The sequence below is a fragment of the Miniopterus natalensis genome, chromosome 6 (genome assembly GCF_054644295.1).
Source record: "Miniopterus natalensis isolate mMinNat1 chromosome 6, mMinNat1.hap1, whole genome shotgun sequence".
Classification (NCBI taxonomy): domain Eukaryota; kingdom Metazoa; phylum Chordata; class Mammalia; order Chiroptera; family Miniopteridae; genus Miniopterus; species Miniopterus natalensis.
This window is the reverse complement of record NC_142086.1, coordinates 23,801,796-23,821,853: the sequence shown is the minus strand read 5'-3', so window position 1 is coordinate 23,821,853 and position 20,058 is coordinate 23,801,796. Positions and strand designations below refer to the sequence as shown.

At 36.4% G+C, this 20,058-nt stretch overlaps 1 protein-coding gene across 1 annotated transcript in view; it reads left to right on the top strand.

Moving 5' to 3' along the window:
- The window catches only part of PROS1 (protein S), a 56,367-nt gene that overhangs the window by 14,967 nt on the left and 21,342 nt on the right, over nt 1-20,058 (top strand). The window contains exons 2-7 of the mRNA XM_016196546.2: nt 2,918-3,075; nt 4,124-4,148; nt 13,469-13,555; nt 15,139-15,261; nt 15,358-15,489; nt 18,931-19,056. Of these exons, the coding sequence (XP_016052032.1) occupies nt 2,918-3,075; nt 4,124-4,148; nt 13,469-13,555; nt 15,139-15,261; nt 15,358-15,489; nt 18,931-19,056 (651 nt within the window). The remainder of the gene's footprint in view (nt 1-2,917; nt 3,076-4,123; nt 4,149-13,468; nt 13,556-15,138; nt 15,262-15,357; nt 15,490-18,930; nt 19,057-20,058) is intronic.

Genomic DNA, 20,058 nt, shown 5'->3' with positions numbered 1-20,058 from the left:
AGGATTAAAGGAGATCATGCAGAAACAGCATTTATCTGCTTATGTGTGATGGCTATTATTATGATATATAATGGAACTTTCTAGACATTCCTGCAGGAAAGCAGGGTGGATGTTTTGGGGTACATAGACTCTGAGCCACCCCTCTAACCACATAATGTTCTTATCCTAGAATTCCGTAGTTCTTAGTTTGGATCTGTGATGTCATGTTTATACCTTGAGACAAGGAATAGTAGACTCCTTTGCAAACACACTCTGTTGGGTGGGTTTATTTTATAAAGGACACTGTCTTATTTAAGCTACGAAACTTGTCCATTCCACAACCACATAATTTCTTTTTTAATTAAATACATTGTGGGCATTGGAGTGACAGCATACACAGAAGAAAGAGCACTGGACTAGGAGGATGGGGGTATATTTAAATTCCTGTCCCATTGGCACCACTTCCTAGCTCTGTGACCTTGGTCAAATCATGTAATCTTTCTCTGTCCCAATTTCTTCAACAGGAAAATGGGAATGATAATTCTAACCTGTAGTTTATTTCATTACTTATGTGAGGATCAAATGAATTAACAGACATTTGAAAATTATTAAGCATCGTGCCAATTTGAACTATTGTTGGGCGAAATAAAACAAACGCTCAAATTTAGACAAAATTTATTTAGACAAAGTTAGTTTTTTGTTGTTTGCTTCTTTGTCCTTTAGGTCAAAGCCTTACTGGACCGGGCCTGGGCCTGGGGCAGGTCTGCGTCTGGCAGGCCAGTAGTGTGTGGGTTCTTTACTTCGTGCGGGAAGGGTTTCACAGTACGAGTCCAAGTGATTCTGAGAGTGTGTTTATTACAGCTGGGGACAGTGAAACGAAGGAAGGGCCTAGGATAGAAGAAGCAACAGGAGAGAGACTATGCATAGCTGTTGTGGCTTACTGAGAATAAAAGGGACAGAGGTGAGCTCACTGGGAAGTCAGAGGAAAAAGGGGGTATGCCGGGGGCGAACTGCTGCTGCCCACTGCTCCCCTGGTTGCAAGTCTCCTGCGGTCTCTTAGAGTTTAGGAGAAAGAGCAGGGATACAAGGTGTGGGCTAGAGCATGCTGTGGGTCTTTTATCTTCAGGCTTTTTATCTTTCTTGGCTGGCAGGAATCCTAGGGGTGGTCTCAGAATATTCATTAGCTTTCTAGGTGTGTTCTTCAATATGTTGATTCATCAAAATGTGGGTATATAGGGGTCAGGGGTTATTTTCTGGTTAGTTTTATTTTCATAGAATGTCATTGAAGAGGCACTGGACCAAGGCCATTCTGTCCCGGAATGGTCTGGAATGTGTAAACTATTTGCTCCTAAGTGTCCTTGGTTAGGGAAGATAAAACTTTGTGATTCATTAGCTGGCTCTAAGTTGCTCAAATCATTTGGCCTTGTTTAATTATTTTGTTTCAGTTTCCCTTATACCACTTGTTAAGGAATTTCCCTAGCTTCTTTCTATCCTACCTCATTCCCTCCTTAGAGATTTCCATCCCTAAAATCTTTTGGGGTTGATGAGGGAGGACAAAATGTCTTCAGTAATTGCTTCCTGCTGATAAAGGTCCTGGTCCCTGCATGTTTTATTAATTTAATTATGGAAGTTTTAAAAATGAAATCAGATATACCAATAATAACAGTTAAAGTGGTGAGAAGTGGTTATAATTTTTATAAATCTTGAAGAGAAAGCTGCCAGGACTTTGTGATGATGTAGAATTGGGATGTGGAGGAGGGTGGTGTTGGAAAGAGGAATGAAGGATTATTTCAAGATTTTTTGCCTGAGCTAGTAGTTATCATCAACTGAGAGTCTTCGAGTGGAGCCAATCAGATAGAGTCGAAAATTAAAAGTTCACTCTTATGATGACATGTTTGAGATTTTTATTGTTCACCCAGGTGGGGATGTCCAATAGCCAATTGGACATATGATCTGAAGTGAGGAGAAAGGCTTGAGCTGGAGATACAATGTATCATTAGGATTTAGCCATGAACCCTCAAATAACCAATATTGAGAGGTCAGTAAAATGAGGGGTGAGTAGGCACTGGCCAGTGAGATATAAGAGTAATGGAGAATGCCCGGTGACCTGTAAGTCAGGTTTAAATATTGTATCCAGGAAACAATAATCAAGGCTGTTTCAATTATTGCTGGTAGGTCATGTGAGATGACGACTGATAATTCACCATTAGAATTAGTATCCTGACCTTGATAAAAGCAGCATGGTGGAGTCATGGACAAAAGCCTGATTAGTGTGAGTGTGTGAAAGACTGGGAAGAGAGGATGGGGGGACTATAAATATAGACATCTGTGTCAAGGGGAGCAAAGGAATGAGGGCATTTCTGATGGGATTGCAATGCCCTTCATTGGAGGATGATGAAGGTCATAGAGGGCATACTAGGGTTAGTCCCAGTGAATTCTACAGCTTTCTGCATGGACTTGCTTTTACCATGAATTTTTATCTTCCTATTTGTATGACTAATTAAGTGTGTTAGCTTATCAAATATATTTTAAATGGCTGATTTATACTCCTGCTTCAGTGATTGTGTAAGTTTTCCATTAAAACTGAGAAAGTAGCTTTCAGGACGTGATGCTATGACTTTTGACATGATGCTATTTCCAATGTAGTCATAAGGCAAAGAGTAAATATTGTCTGGTATGTAGGACCTCCAGCAGGAACGTGAAAAGTTGTGTAGATCATTATACAGGTGCTGTAGCTGGACACCAAACCTGCTCTTTGAGTTGTTACCAAGGTGCTATGTATCTGCTTTTTTTTTTTTTTCCAGTTCTACCATACTGATTTTAAATGTCATGCAATTTACAGGCAGAAAATTATTTTAATTCTCATTGTTTAATAAAATAATATATTTTATTTGGGGAAATGAAAGATTTATTTACATAAACTTTTTTTCTTCTCCAGTTTTGTCAAAGCAACATGCTTCACAAGTTCTGGTTAGGAAACGCCGTGCAAATTCTCTTTTTGAAGAAACCAAAAAGGGTAATCTTGAAAGAGAGTGCATTGAAGAGCTGTGCAATAAAGAAGAAGCCAGGGAGATCTTTGAAAACTACCCTGAAACGGTAAGAACTCATGAAACGGTAAGAACTCATGAAAATCAGTTAGCACACCTAGACACACAGTTACAGACAGAGCAGTTCCAGCTTGAGGCTGTGTTCCGCTGTGTACCTTTTCTAGGTTAACGATTGTGTGTATATCACGTTTCACATGTAACCCCTGAAGCATTGCAGAAGGAAGTACCTTGGAAGGAAGGTGGACAGTTAGGAAGACACTATTCCCAAAGTAATGTGCTCTAACCAAACTATAGTTCAGTTATACCTCATTATCAGCAAATATTGACCTTGCTGTTTGTAAATACTATTTCCCAACCACAATTTGATAGTATGGGGAAAGGGCAGGAAACAGTTAGGACTTTTGACTCTACTGGATGAAGTTATGTTTTGTACTTGAGTATGTTTTTGTGTAGAAACACTGGTTTCTCAGGAAGTGTTCTTGTGCTATTAATGTTACACATTAGAGGTATTATGGCTTAAGAAGGCTTTTGTGAACCAGCCTGAGAACCTCACCATTAGAAATCATTTTTAACATTTTTCTCTCTGTAGTAAAGTGCTTTCCTTAGTCCAAATTACTGATTTACAGACAGACTTTTGGTACATACCCCATTAATAAGTAAGGTATTACTTGTACCTATATGCTAAAAGAGAAATGTCCACTTCAGATGATGTCAGTGTTATCCAGCATTGGATCTGGTGTGTGTAATCGGCATGGCATGAATGTGTCAGATGGGTATCTAATCATTATGGAAAAATAAAGGATTTACAAAAAGGGGGCATGTATGATTATATTTGATAGCTTCAATAGAACCTGTTTTCAGATTAGATGTTTTTGAAGCATAGTTTAATTGATTAATATTGACTTAAGCCTAGACATTTTATTAGTTATTTACTCCTGGTATATTTTGCTGTAGAAAAAAAATCTTATAATGTGGAAATGACAGTTATATGTAATTTATTTGCATCTTTAAAATAAAAACACATTTTAAAATTGTTTTAACTCTATAGTGAAATTTAGGTTTGCTAAGGTAATTTATTTATTTTTCTTTCTTTCTAGGAATATTTTTATCCAAAATATTTAGGTAAGTTCAAAGGATTTTATTCATGTAATTCTAGAAATGGAGGGGAACTTAAATATGATAAAGTCCAATTCTCCACCTGTTTATTTCGTCTAGTACAATTTCATTAGCCTTGGGAGTAGGATGCCATTCTATATGTCGTATTGCTGTCCTTTTATTAGTTATGTAGAAAAATGAAGAATGGTTCTTGAATTACCATGTGGCATTTTGACCTTTAGCTTTTTTCAATTTCCTGTCTTTCTCATAGAATCATTGAGCTAATGCTGTTATATTTAGGTCATGGGTTATCTTTTTCTATATGTTTTTTTAAATTGATTTTAGAGAGAAAGAGGAAAGGAGAGAGAGATAGAAACATTAATGAGAAACATCTATTGGCTGTCTCTTGCACACCTCCTACTGGGGATTGAGCTTGCAACCCAGACATCTGCGCTGACTGGGAATTGAACTGGTGACCTGTTGGTGCATGGGACAACGCTCAGTCAACTGAGCCACACTGACTGGGCTCATAGTTTATCTTTTAATGAAAGGAAATATCTCTGTACTCTCCAGAGGTTGTGGCATAAATAATTATCAGAATGATTAACAACTTCTCTCTTGGCAGCATCATTTCATCATTCCCTTCAGTATCCCTCCTCATGTTTTGCTTTGTACACAATTCTGGACTCCCAAGAAGTGAAGTTTCATTTCCATACCCAGACAGATGAGATGATTTCAACTAAATATCAGTTAGAGATAACTAGGTTTCAGTTTGCTTTAAGGAAATATAAAAACATTTTGGATTAATATTACTTGGGATAGTTGTCAGCATTTCTCAGCAAGAACAGTTGAGTATAATTTGCTCAACTGTGTCTGATCCCTCTGATTCTCAGTTGTTTGCTCGTTCCTCTTTCTGGTGGGATCCTCTATAGGCCCAGCCCACAAAGGTGTGCTCTCCGTCCTTTGGGCTCAGAATGCTCCCCATCTGTGCATCTTCCCACTCTCTTCCCAGACAACTTGAGCTATAAGCCCTGCGGAAATGAAAAGTGAACCTTCCTTGAAAAAAGTAGCAAGACATGAATGAGTATGCAATTTCAAATGTATTAATATATAATTTTGCAAATAACTTTCTCTTAAACTCTTATTTCTCTTGAAATTTGAGGGTTTCATTATAGTTCAGGATCTTACTTTTTGTTTGTTTTTGTTTTGTTTCTGAACACGCGTGCCGAGATTGCAGAGACCATCTATAGATTGGGTGTATCTCTCCCTTTCCCCCTTCCTAGCGAGCCTTACGTTGAAGTGATGGTGTGTACTTATATCTACCCTGCAGGAAAATGAACAGCAGGAGCCTGAGACCACTGTGTAGAAGATGCGTTTAGAGCCAAGTGCTGTTTTTCATAGTCCTGAAGTGGTCATTCTTTCATCTCTGAGAGTCCCTGATGCCTGAATCTTGTCTGTGTGGCACAGCCTGAGCCCAGTAGGCCCCGCGGTGGCTCCTGCATTTCATTCCACCCTCTCGTCCGCTGCAGGACGCTTTAGAACTCCATGGTGTGGCCTGTTTCTGTTCAGTGGGCTGCTAGGGTCTTCCAGTTGACATACTACAGTTCTTTTTATAATTTCCAATCCAACAGCTTTCCTGCAAGATCTTAAAATTATGATAATCTGCTTTTTTCTTCTATGACTTCTCTGTTTCCCCCTTATTCTTCCCCTCACTTCCCTTTTCCAGCCACTAGTAGTAACGTGCTTAAACCGCTTCATTCAAATTTGGAAAGGGGCACTATGAAAATTATGTAGGGGTGTTATTTTTGTCTCTGGGTATGAAAATGCAGCAGGATTTCCTACAACCTTTAGCTGCTGCATCTTAAAAGAAAAATGGGATATAGATACACATCCATGAAAAACACCTTTTGTAAAGTTATATATGACTCACTTTCTAAAGCAAAAACGACAGGTGTGCCCTGTTAAAGTGGAGAAAAGACAGAATAATAGGACTATTTCAGCTTCTCAATTTTAGGTAGAAATTTAAATATAAGTAAAACAGACCATATTCAACTATTAAAAAATTGTAAGCTTGCATTAAAAAACATAGTATTAATCTCTATTCCTTTTTATTATTTATTTATTTATTATATATTTTTAATTGATTTCAGACAGAGGAAGGAAGAGGGAGAGAGAGACAGAAACATCAATGAGGAGTCATTGGCCGGCTGCCTCCCACAGGCTCCCTTCTGGGGATCGAGCCCGCAACCTGGTCCTATACACTGACCCAGAATCAACCCAAAATCTCATGGATCCTAGGTCGATGCTCATCCGCTGAGCCTCGCTGGCCGGGCTTAATCCCTATTTCTTAGGTCTATGTTTTGAGACTATTTCTGTAGGTGTCAGCACTCTAGAAAAAACATACCTTTTATCACAGAGTATATTTGGATAAAGGTAAATAACATGTTAGTAAAACGTGTTCTGGAGGAGTTCCTTTGATAAAATAATTTTTCTATTTTCCCCTTTTATCCATCTCAGCTTCCTCTTTGCTGGCTCGACCCAACTTTGTCTTCTCTTTGCCTGTCTTATTTGCAGCATGGTAGAAAAGCTAAATATCAAATAAATAAGATGTAGGCTCTAGTCCTAGACCTAAAAATTTCTACACTGTCAGATTATGCAAGTTATTTAACTTTTCAGGTTCTGTTTAAATGTACCCTATATTTTCTAACTTCAGAGCTATTGGGAATACCAAATAAGTATATTTATGGAAGTAGCCTTTTTATTACATCAAACTTTCTTCATATGTAAAGTATTATCATTTAACCAACCCATATATGAAACAAAAATATTTTTTATTATGGCTTTTTTAAATTCAAACTTTATATTTTGGACCTTAATTATAAATAGGCATACGTCATGAATTCAACTGTTGAAAAGAGAAAAGAAATGTTCTAAGTTAAACTTTTCTGTCATTGGATGTACATATTCTGTAGGCCAGATTTTCCTACTTAATAAAAAGCCTTTATAATCCTGTCCCTGGTAAACCTAATAGTAATATTACTAATTACCACAGCCCATGCATGGAGCTCCTTATAGTGAGGGAAGAATACCCTTAGACCATTAATAACCCATACTTTGGGGACAGTGTTTAGATTTAGAGTTCAGGGATTTGGAAAGCACTTCTGTCTATCCACATATCCCATTATGCACTGAAAATATAGAATTTGGACAGTAATATTCTGCGTTTTTAAGTTGTGTTCATTTCCTTAGAAAATAGAATAAATAACTCTACTATCTATATTGAACTTTAAAATATTACCTGACAGAGTGGAGGATTCTATTAATGGGAGAGAAACTTCGTCGGAAGAATGCTAAATTCTGAGCCCAAATATAAACATTAGAGATAATTTTTAACTTCTAGCTCTTACCAAGTTGGTGAATTAACTCAGACTGCTGACTTCTCTTAAAATCATCTCAAAAAAACAATAGCATTCCAGGCACTAATAATAACAAAATAATAATAATAAAAAAACACACAACAAGAAATCCGAGAAATCCTTGGGTACACTGAAGGCTGGCTCGACTAGCACGTGTGCGTGGGAATTGGGGTGCTGACTGCCGAGGCTGCAGAGGCCAGATTGGAATATTCTAAAAGCAACCTAAGCATTCCAATCAAAAAACCTTCTGGAAGTAAACCCTGCGTAACAAGAAATGAGATAATAAAAATAGGGATATAAACAAGTTAAATGGAAAACAAAAGAGAGAGTAACAAAATCTCATTCTTTGAAAAGTATCCTAAATTAGATGGACCTCTGGCAAGAGTAATCAAGGAAAAATAAAAAAAGGAAAGGAAATGCCCAAAGTGTGGGATAAACACAGGAAATACTGGAAACCCCCAACATAGATGAGATTTATAGTCATAAAATAAAGATAACCATAAAATATTACAAATAGCTATACCAAAATATATTTAGAAACTGGGTAAAATGGATATATTCCTAGAAAAATATAATGCATCTATAATTTTACAGGGGGAAATAGAGAATTTGGTTATACAAATGAGTACTAAATAAGCTAAACTCCGCAGAGCCTTCTCCTTTGCATTCCCCCAAAACCAGACCCAGATGTTTTACAGGTGAGTTCTTCCACATTTAAAGAAACTGTTAAATTCTCTCTTATAAAATTGTCCTAGACAATAGAAAAAGATCTATGCTTATTCTAAAAGACTGCTGTAATCATGATTCCAAAACCAGATAAGGGCAACACAAGAAAATAAAAATAGAATTTCTTTTCATTTATGAATTCATTCTAAATAAAGTGATATCCAATCTAATTAAAAGTATATTAAAAATAATATATCATGGTAAAGTAGGTTCTATTCCAGAAATTCAAGGAAGTTTAGCATCAGAAAATCCATTAATGTAATTAATACACATAAAGTTTATTACTACCTCAGTTCATACAGAAAAAGTAGTTGATGAAGTTCAACACTTAATTATGATTAAAACAAACTTTGGCAAACATGATTATAGAACTTCCTGAGCTTGTTAAAGCTTATATATAGAATAACCATATAATTTATCTTACAAATTTTGCTATTTTGTTCAGGACTAATACTACACTAGATAAATGCCAAGTAAAAAAGAATAAATAGAACTGTCTGGATAAATTGGCATGTATGGTCATGCTGATGATATACACACAACATGAGGGAAAGAAAGGAAGGAGGGAGGGAGGGAGGAAGGAAGGATAAAACCTTCAGTATACATTATACTTCATAAACTTTAGGTACAGTCTCTTTATGATTGAGAGCAAGAATAGAAGCCCTTCAGGTTACAGATAATTCAATAAGGAACAAAAAGTAAGAACTGTATAGATATATGGCTGTTGGAATTGATATACCTAGAAAAAAAATATTAAAACACATAAAAGATATTAGATAGTTCTAAGTTTACCTCATAAAAATCAGTAGTAGTTCTTAATACAAACAATAGTTCTAGTAGAAAATAAAAAGTTGATTCCATCCGCAATAGCAGCAAATCCCATAGAATATCTAGAAATACCTTAAGAATATATACAACCTCCATAGGGAAAATTTAAAAATACAAATTAAGGATAGAGAAGATGACCTGAAATCATAGAAAAATATTTCATGCTCTTGAATTGAGTTATGCTATAAAGAGATCAATTAATCTACATATTTGAAGTGATCCTGTTTAAAATTCCAGCTGAATTTTTAAAAGAAATTCTGTAGTATTTAAATCAGGGAATAAAAGTCCATACCTGTCTGAATTAACTTTAAAAATGCAAAGGAGGAGGCCTGGCTGGTGTGGCTCAGTAGGTTGGGTGTTATCCTGTGCACGGAAAGGTTGCTGGTTTGATTTCTTGTCAGGGCACATGCTCCAATGGTGGGTGTGCAGGAGGCAGCCAATTAATGTTCCCCTCTCCTACTGATGTTTCTTTTTCTCTCTCCTTCCTTCCTTCCTCTCTCTCTAAAAATTAATAAAAATATTTTTTTTAAATGCAGAGGAGGAAACACCTGATCAAATATTAATAATACAAAGCTATAGAAAGAAAACCACTTGCTATTGTCAGAGGAACATGTAGACTAATGAACTTAACAAAGAGTTCAGAGACAGACCCATCTATGTATGGCAACCTAATATTTGATAAAGGTGATGCCATAGTCACTTTGAATTGTTTAAAAGATTGTAGTCGGAAGACTGGCTAACTATAATCAGAAAAATAAATCTGGGTTCCTAATTATCACCAAATATAAAGATGGATTGTAGGTGAAATAAAGATACTAATGTTAAATTATGAAATTAAACAAAAGCTATATGAGAATATCTTTATGATCAATGGCATGGAACAGAAAACCTCAAATGTACAAACCATAAGGCAAAATAATTAGTAAATTTGATTACAACAAAATTAAGAACTTTTCTTAAAAGACAGACATAAAGATAAGGTTAAGAGACAGATAAGAGAATGGAATGATATTTATAAATGTTTAAATTTCTGCAAACCCACATAAACAATAAATAAGTGCCAAAAGAAAAGTGGTTACAAAATAAAAAACTATTCAAATTTTTAAAAAATGAGATATGCTCCATCTCACTGGCAATCAGAAAAACAATGAGATATCACTTAATTACCAATTCTGGGAACAATTAGAAAGCCAGGATGTGGAAATTCTTATGGTCTGCTGGTGGGAATGCACCTCTGGAGAGCCCCTAAATTTATGTCTGCTAATTACCCTACAATTCCAGAAGCACCTTGGAATCTATTCCAAAGAAATTTCTTATGCATATACCAATGAGACATACACAAAGAGGAAGATATCTATTGCAGTGCTACTTGTAGAGGTGGGAAATTGGAAGCACTCTGGGTATCGCAGGTAGGGAGGATTTTTAAAATGGTGATAGCATGCTATGAGTAATGTTTAGGAGTTAGAAGCAATAAATTATATGTAGCAATGAGGATAAATCATAAAAATACAATGCTAAGTAAGAAGTGTCAGAAAAACACGATACATAATACACAATCATTTACGGAAATGAAAATTGATGGACATAAAATTATAAATATGTATTTTATAAGGACACATACAAATGAAAAAATATACATTAGCTTAGAATCATTGCATAAAGGGTGAATGGGAGTGGAAATGGAAATAAAAAGGAATATATATATATATTTAAAAAGCAGCAAGCAATGGGCTTTTCAAAGACAAACAATAATGTATCATCAAGAGGAAAGTATAAATAACTCAGTTTTCCACTTAGGAGCAAACATTTAGACTTTTATGTGATGGCATATTCTGTGACATAAGGACAGAGGGCTGTAAACTAGTTTCTCAGAGAAAATAAAAATTTGCCAGACTCTGGCTCCATCATCCTGATAAAACCTTTGTTTAGGTTGCAGTAGCAGTTTGAACTGTTTTTTAGAATTGACAGGTTCAGACAGTGCAGTGGTGCGTGCATCAGGTGGTAAAAGGCAATCAAATAGTTTGGTCCCTAATAAGACCAATGTGGGAAGAAGTAAATAGAGGGTGTGTGTAGGAATTGGCTTAGTCTAGACCAAGATTTCTGAATCAACGTGATTTTTTTTCTTAGGCTTTCCTCCCTGATGGCACAAATTTCTGTTTCTAATCCCATTTCTTACAAGAGCTTCTGCTTTAGGCTACAAAATCTGGGAGAGTCTCCTCTTTGACTTCCCCTATTCCTGCTGTGCAGTGAGGAGAAGGGGGAGAGGGAGGGGAGGGGGAGGGCCCTATAGCGCCAGGCTTTGCGGTAGCCATGCCGATCCCTCTCCACACTGAATTCTAATTGCAGGTTCCCATAAAGACACGATCACATATGCGGGTATAGACTTGCACCTGAGGTGCGTGGTGGCTTAAATCTACTTTGCAGTCCAGCCTAGGGTCCTAATCACCATATGAAACATTTCACTTGGACCTCCAACCTAAGGTCTTTCAAATGTTAGCTATCATTCACTGTCCAATGGTGCAAAATTCGGCTTTCTCACAAAGGAGGAATCCTAATGCAATATCTGCATTAATTAATTCTGGGATTGGGTGATTCAGGAGGAGGGACAAATGAATCTAGAGAAAGAATATTCAAACCCTAAAACTGTGCTTAGGTCTCATTTGGCCTCTGGAAGGACCAGTATGTTGTAAGGTGGTGTTTCTGTGGGAAAATATTCTAACTCATCACGGTAGGCTGAACGATGACACCCCCAAATGCGTTCCTGTCCTAACCCTTAGGACCTGTGAGTGTTACCTTATATGGCAAAAGGGACTTTGAAAATTAAATGAAGGATCTGGAGGTGGGGACATTATTCTGGATTATCTAGGTGGGCCCGATGTAATCATCAGGGTCCTTGTACAAGGGAGGCAGATCAGAGTAGATACTAGGTTATATGACAATGAAGCAAAAGTTGGGGGTGATGTAAGGAAGAGCCAAAGAATGCAGGTGGCCTCTAGAATCTGAAAAAGGCAAGGACATAGCTTCCCCTTTGAAGTCTCCAGAAGGGATGCAGCCCTGCTGAGACCTTAATTTTAGACTTCTGGTTCCTATAGCTGTAAGAGAATAAATTTACGTGGTTTTAAGCCACTAAGATTACAGTAATTTGTCACAGCAGCAATAGGAAACTAATGTACACATTGACTTCAGATGAGCCTTTGAATCCACCTGTAATAAATTGTATCTTCCAGAGATGGCTGCAGAAATCTCTCCCATCTCCCATACCCTTCAGCAGCGTCATCTGCTGCTTCTCATTCACTAAAGGAGTCCATGCTTGCCACCTCGGCCCCTTGAATCTGTGGAATTTGGGACTGCTTTGATCAGTAGAATGGTGGAAGTGACAAAAATGCCTCCTAATTGGCCTGGCAATTTCTGCTTTCTTCCTCTTGAAAGCTAACTGCCATGAAGTGCCACGTTAGTACGAGCATGCTCAGAGAAACTCAGCCACGTGGAGCATCCCTGCAGCTGACATGCCATATGGAGAGAGATGCCAGGGAGCCTGAGCTGTCAGACGCGTGAATGAAAAGCTATCCTGGAGGTGGAAGAAGCAAACAGCCCAACCTAACACTTTCCAAATATTTGACCTACAAATCATGAGCAAAATAGAATAATTATTTTAAGCTACTAATTTGGTGGTTTGTTTCTCAGCAAAAGATAATCACATCCACCTTTTTAGTAAGTTGGTGACTATCTGCACAGTGAAGTGATACACATACTGTTCTTTCCAGTGGCTATTAAGAAATGTTATGTTGTTGGCACTAAGTGACCCCTACTTACTTTAAAGACTATAAGTATTTTATCTCTATTTTTCCAGCTATTATTTCTGCCAGATTGCCATATCTAATTTCACAGTGTTGTAGTGAGGAATAAAATGAATGCAATAAACCTTCTTGGCTTTGTAATATTGAGGCATTATGCAAATATCATTATGTTAGTCTCTGTGCAACACTGGAAGAATTGGACGTTGTCTACAGCAACCACAAACACTAACTCATTCTATTACCTTAATTACAGATACTTTCTAATTCAGGCTCTGGTCTCCAGCTTGGAGGATAACTGTAGGTCTCTGCTACAGAATTAAGCACATAGGTTTACGTGATAATACATTTCTTTGCAAATCCAAGATCTTTTTCACTTCTGGCTTTTAAGGCTCTGCTCCAAAGAAAAGTTTCCATAGACCTATTTTTCATGATTCTGCATTTTTGCAGTTTTGCTTTGAATGCTGAATCCCGTAAATCCACAGGAGCATGAATACTGTACCTTTTGGCATAATTTCTGCCATGATTTCAGACCAAGTAAACATGCCTACTCTAAAAAAATGACATTTGCTTGTATTTCCAGGTTGTCTTGGCTCTTTCCGAGCTGGATTGTTCACTGCTGTACGTCAGTCAACTAACGCTTACCCTGACCTAAGGACCTGTGTCAATGGTAAACAACTCTACAATCAATCTAAAAACAAAACCAAACAAAAACCTGCAAGTAAAGTACACCCATGTAAATATAATGTTTAAAAGTTAACAAATGAACCCTTGAAGGTTATGCCCCAAACAAGGTATGCTCAAAATGCATTTGAAAGAATGCTTTTCGTATGTAAATGCTGCTGTTTTATTCAAAATGAATTTTCCACTTAACGTTTAAATTGAACAGTGTGCCTAGTTTACTCAACTTTGGTCACTGACTTCAGGATTTTATTCCTGACAGCTTTATTTTGGCTGTCGTTGCATAATCATGTAGTATTGACCAAGTGTTACAGTTGATTAATAGATCAAAATTGAGCCAACTTTTTTTCTTCTAAATATTGGCATCAATAACATAAATGTGGAAAATGTTATGATTCCAAATTAGCCTTCTCCCTCTGAAATTCACATAGAGTCTAGTGATAATTCTGGTACATTATCTGTCTCTGATTTACCAGTTTCGTAACTGAGAGTAAGAGAGAGAAAGGTGAACTTGCAGGATGGTGAAAATACACGACTGGGATGTTTGTCCAGTGAATATTTTACATGCAGCATTGGCAATATCTAGATATTTATCTGCATTTTATCAATATAAAGTTGGTTGTAATTATATAAGTAAAACCGCTTGAACACATTTATTTAATTCACACTTTATCTTTTCCTAATTTACCAAAGGGCAGGGAAATAATTTGATAACAATTTCCTGATTAGTCTTTCTATTTTAACTAATACCTCATTTATTACTACTTAAAAAGAAACTTGATGAACTTATGAGGGCATTTTTTGAAAAATTTGGTAATTAAGTTTCAGCTAGGTTTAAAAAATTTTTCTTTGCAAGTAACAGAAATTTTCTTTAGCTAACCTGAGCAGCAGGGAATGTATTGGAAAGACAGAAGGAACTCTCAGAGTTCACTAGGAAGGCTTGAGAAGCAGGTGTGGAAATGTGTAGGCACCAAGGGACCCCTGCAGCGTCTGGTGAGGAGAGAGAAACCACTAACGAGTAAAGAAAAATGGGCATGTCATTTAAGATGGTGATAAAGTGCTCTGACATTTTATGAAGAAAATTCCCTCCCCTAAGAGTCACAGTACTCTGCTACCTGTTGTTTAGTGTCTGAAAACCATTGTTTCACGTATTTTGAACAGAGTTCTATTTATTTAAGGCAAGAGGATAAGCCTGGTCCCTGTTACTCCATTTTAGCCCAAATTGGAAGCCCCTGATTTTTTTTTCTATTGATATTGTGAGTAGTTTTATTTGTTCTGAATATCTCATGAAATTGTTTTAAGGGTCAAATAAGGTAATATATATGAAAAAAATCTAAATTATAGTTGTAAAATACTATATATATTTGCAAAAATAAAAGTAGTTTTCTTTTGCAAAATAATTTAAAGGTTTGTCTGATGGACTCACTGTTTTATGAAAAAGTATTATTTGAAGGAAGCAGTTACAATTGTTTTTTATTACAGGCTTCACGCACAGGATTTCTATTAAAGGGCATATCATTTTATTTTACCATGGCATGTGGTAAAAATTAACTAGATGTCTATTTCCTTTAGCTATTCCAGACCAGTGTAACCCTCTGCCATGCAATGAAGATGGATATCTGAGCTGCAAAGATGGCCAGGCTACATTCACTTGCATTTGTAAATCGGGTTGGGAAGGAGAGAAGTGTGAACATGGTATGTATACTGAACCCACCTGGCTTATCTGGATTGACCTGAAAAGTTTTCTGAAGGCTGTATCACATTAAAAATAATTTATTTTCCCCTTTTTAGATATAAATGAATGCAAAAATCCCTTAAATATAAATGGAGGTTGCAGTCAGATTTGTGATAATATGCCTGGAAGTTATGAATGTTCCTGTAAAAGTGGTTTTGTTCTACTTTCAAATGAAAAGGACTGCAAAGGTAAGAGCAAGAGGGTAGAAGTAGAAGGTATTTGCCATGTGAGGGCAAAATTCAGTTAGAGAGCCCGGCCGGGCGTGGCTCAGCGGTTGAGCATTTACCTAGGATCCGGGCGATCGGGGTTCGATTCCCGGTCAGGGCACATGCCCAGGTTGCGGGCTCGATCAATGACTCTCTCATCACTGATGTTTCTCTCTCTCTCCCCCTCCTTTCCTCTCTCTGAAATCAATAAAGATATGTTTAAAAAAAAAAAAAATTCAGTTAGAGAAATCTCCCCAGGAAATTCATGGCAAATTCTGTTTATAAGCTGATATAATCAATATACATAATTGAAGTTTTGTGATTTAATGAGACTGCCTTTTAGTTTATTTTTTATAAGGTATTTTGTTATTTATATTTTATTGTTTTCTTATTGTATGTTCTTATTTATAGAGCATTTTCTTGTTTTCTTACTGCATGTGTATGAGTGTACATACACATGATAACATTTTAATTAAGAATTTCATTATGCCTTGGCCATGGCTCAGCTGGTTGGGCCATTGTCCCTACACCAAAAGGTGTGGGTTGGATACCTAGGTGATGGTTCTATCCCTGGTCAGGCTGCATGCGGGAGGCAACCCATCTATGTTTCTCTCTCACATCGATGTTTCTCTCTCCCCCTCCCTCTGTCTCTAAAAATCAACATATGTGTCCTCAGGTGAGGATTTTTAAAAAAAACAACTTCATTATATGGTGATAAAGTTTCAGTGTAAGTCCTTGCATACTACAGTGTTTACAAAATTGTTGTTTATACTTTCTTTTTCAGACACTATAATATTTCCTTTATTTCAATGAGATAAACAACTGTACAAAGAAATCCAGCATAATCCTAAGTAACTTTTTTAACTTTATTTTATATTTTCTTGTCGGAAATACCTCTCTAGTTTCCAGTGAAAACCCTTCATCTTGCCCCTCATTTCCTGTTGTGATTTTGGGAAATAAGAAGAGCTAAAATTTGAGACTTAAATGATTCCTGTCAATTCAGCTCTATAACAGTCATTGTACTAGTCTATTTCTTTTTTTTCTTTATGCTTCTTTTTTCCCCTAGTTTTGAGTTTTTTCTCTCTGCGTATGTCTTTTCCATTAGACTGCTTTAACTGTCATAACTTAATCTTCAAGTATAATTGCTAGGTGTCTGGATGACTAAAAACACAGTGTTCCAGCCTGAGGTTAAATTTTGCCTTTAGAAACTGGAAGCGAGTTTTCCTTCCTTCCGTCCTCCTTTCCTCCCTGCCTTCCTCCCTCCTTCCCTCTTCTTCCCCTTGCTACAAGGTAAAAAAAAAAAAAAAAAAAAAAAGTAAATTAAAGTGTAGAGTTTTCTTGGTCAACTCCATTCATAACTGCTCTGGTACATCTACCAAACTGAATTCATAGTCAAGGAAAAAGGTGTGTCCCTCTCTGCACTGTAGTGTCTGGTGCAGTGTAGTTTACTATATTATTATTTGAAGTGCAGTTAAATGACTAAAGTGAACTGTATTAACTAACAATTTCTTCTAAACATATATCTTTCTCATTTGCCTATGTGGACATCCGTTTGAGGTTAGAAATTTAGAGAACCAATATCATTAGAACACCGGTATAGAAAACAACATCATAATGTGGGGCACCACATGCATGCCATAGACAAGTAATACCCACTCATACCTCTACATTTAAAAACTTAAATGGTCTGTTCTTCTAAAGAATTTGTGACTTATATTTTTAATTATAAGGTATTTAATTCTTATACACTGAATTTATACACTCGTATGTAAATTATTACAGAAAAGTACTCATAACTAAGAATGTCCCTGTTGGCCAGAACATATGGTCTTGTGTACTTCATTTGCATAGCTTTTTATCCATGGTATCCAAGTAATAGAGTACAGAACTCTTAGAAGAATGTGTATACAACTATTATGATAAGGCCTTTGTCAACATGTGGATATGCTTGGATCAAGTTGCCAATAAATGTCTAAAAATTCAAGAGTAAAACTTTTCATCAGTCATTAGATGTCAGTGTAGAGTCATAAAATCAGTGCGCTATAACCTAAACTCATATGATTTAAATAATTCCTTGCAATATTTCTCAGACCAAATAATTTAGGCATATGGTTTTACTTTCTTTAAAAAATATTAAATAGATTTATTTTGAAGGAATTGTAGATTCACATGCTGTTGTAAGAAATAAAAGAATAGAAAAGGATCCCATGCATCCTTGCCCCCAGTTTTCCTCAGTAGTAACATTTTACAAAACCCTACTACCTTATCACACCCAGAATACTGACACTGATACAGTCAAGATACAGGGAAAAGTTCCTTCCCACAGGGATTGATTCTGTTATTTTTGTGAATGTCATTTTAAATAGAGTAATGTGTGAAATTTTGTCTATTAGTCTGTAGAAAAGTTAAACTCCCAACTTTTTAGAGTAGAAAATATATATTTTTTATTCTGAACTTGCCCTTCTTCAGAGTGTACAAATGAGAAAAATTCACTTGTATTTAGATCTCCATTGAACTATTTCTGTTGCTTGTGTTTGTTTTTTTACAGGGGCTTATCTAGTAACTAATTGCAGTCAATACTTCGTCTCCTACTCTTCTATGTGATGTAATAAATGCATCTGGAATTTCAGGAATGTTAATTTAGCACTAAAACTTGTATTGGGTTAACTGCAGCTTTATAAATACTTTGAGACTTTGCTCAGTCTCATTTTAAGTTTGAATAACTTGAATATTTTAGGCAACAGTAATGGCATGCAGACTTAGCTATCATTCATTCCCAGGGGAAAAAGCATAAGACTGATGAGCCATCTCATTTGTTTTTTATATTTGTGATAATACAGATTGTATATACTTTTAAGACCATATTTTAGAAGCATGTATTTAGGAATACCTATGAAGAATATGGTGGCCCTGCCTGTGTGGCTCGGGCATCATCCCATGCGCCAAGAGGTTGTAGGTTTGCTTCCCAGTCAGGGCACATGCCCGTGTTGCAGGCTAGACCCCCGGTAGGGGGTGTGCAGGAGGCAGCCAATCGATGTTTCTCTCCCTCTCCATCTCCTCTCTTTCTCAAATCCAATTTTTTAAAAAAATCTTAAAAAAAAAAAAAAGAGTATGGTGAATCCCTTATCCCATTTATTTTCATACTGGAACCTGGTAGGTAAGATGATAACTAAAGCCCTGTCTTTCTTTTATATAACTACACAGGAACATTGCAAACATCAATCAAATTCTCTGTGTTTGCTTAAAGATATCATATTTAGTGAACTAAAGTATGATGATAGATTTAATACTTTGTTATTCTCAGGCCACTCGGTTGTCTTATTTCATATGTTAAAGCCGATCCAGGAAATGCAGATCAAGGTTCTTTGCTAGCATCTTCTGGTATGGGAAAAATGCCTTTTAATATATTGGTTTTGTTTATAGATGTGGATGAATGCTCTTCGAAGCCAGGCATTTGTGGCACAGCTGTGTGCAAGAACATGCCAGGGGCCTTTGAATGTGAATGCGCTGAAGGTTACAGATACAATCCCACATCAAAGTCTTGTGAAGGTAGAGTTGTGGTGGTGTCATTGTTGATCGTGGAGAGGGTGGGTTTGAGCCCTGATTAGATATTAGAAGCATTGGTTCTGTTTGACATCAACAATAAGATTTTCTAAGATGGTAAAATCCATCTCATAGTTTGGTCAGTTGAGTAATCACTGGCTTCCTTTCAGAGTAAAAATGTACATAAGACACATGGTCTTTAGGTTTAGTGTTATGTGCTCCAGTCGGCCCTCTAAGCTGAATATGGATTGGAGACCTCCCATGTATGATAAAAGCAAAATAAATACATTCCAATATCATTTAAATAATATTCAACGATACAAAGAATTTCAAGCTGGAAATTTCAAAAAGGAAAAAAAGTTTCAAAATCATGTAGGTGTTACTTACAACAAGGGTGGTTAGAAACCTTTAATTTTATGCCAAGCTTATCAGTGATTTTTTGTGTTTATCAGTATGTCATTTATTGTAAAATAAGAAATGACGAAGTTTGATTATAATTAAATGCATGTAAAAGAAAAACCTAATCATGACCAAATGATAACTGAGCTCCTGAAATGAGAGAGTGCTGATTAGTAATGCAGCGCCTGTGGCTTAGGAGGAGACCTTGGACCTGCTACCACTTCATTTGGCTGCAGCGGTGCCGCCCTGTGTGCCCCAGGTAGCTTGGATGTATTAGGGTTTTTGTTTTTTTTATAATGGATATATACATATCTCACATCCTTCTTTACATTTTTTAAAAGTTCAAGATGAATTTAATATCATGACTAAAACTAATGAAATAAATAGTAATTTTTCTATAGTGGCAAACTACATATGAGATATAATGTGGCTGTTTAACCATATTTAAGGGTACAATTCAGTGGCATTAAATACATTTTACATAGTTATGCGGCCATTACCATAATCTGTCCCAAAACTATTTTATCACCCCAAACAGAACTCTGTAACCATTAACAATAAATTGCTCTTTCTCCTCCCAAATCCTGGTAACCCCTAATCTACTTTCTG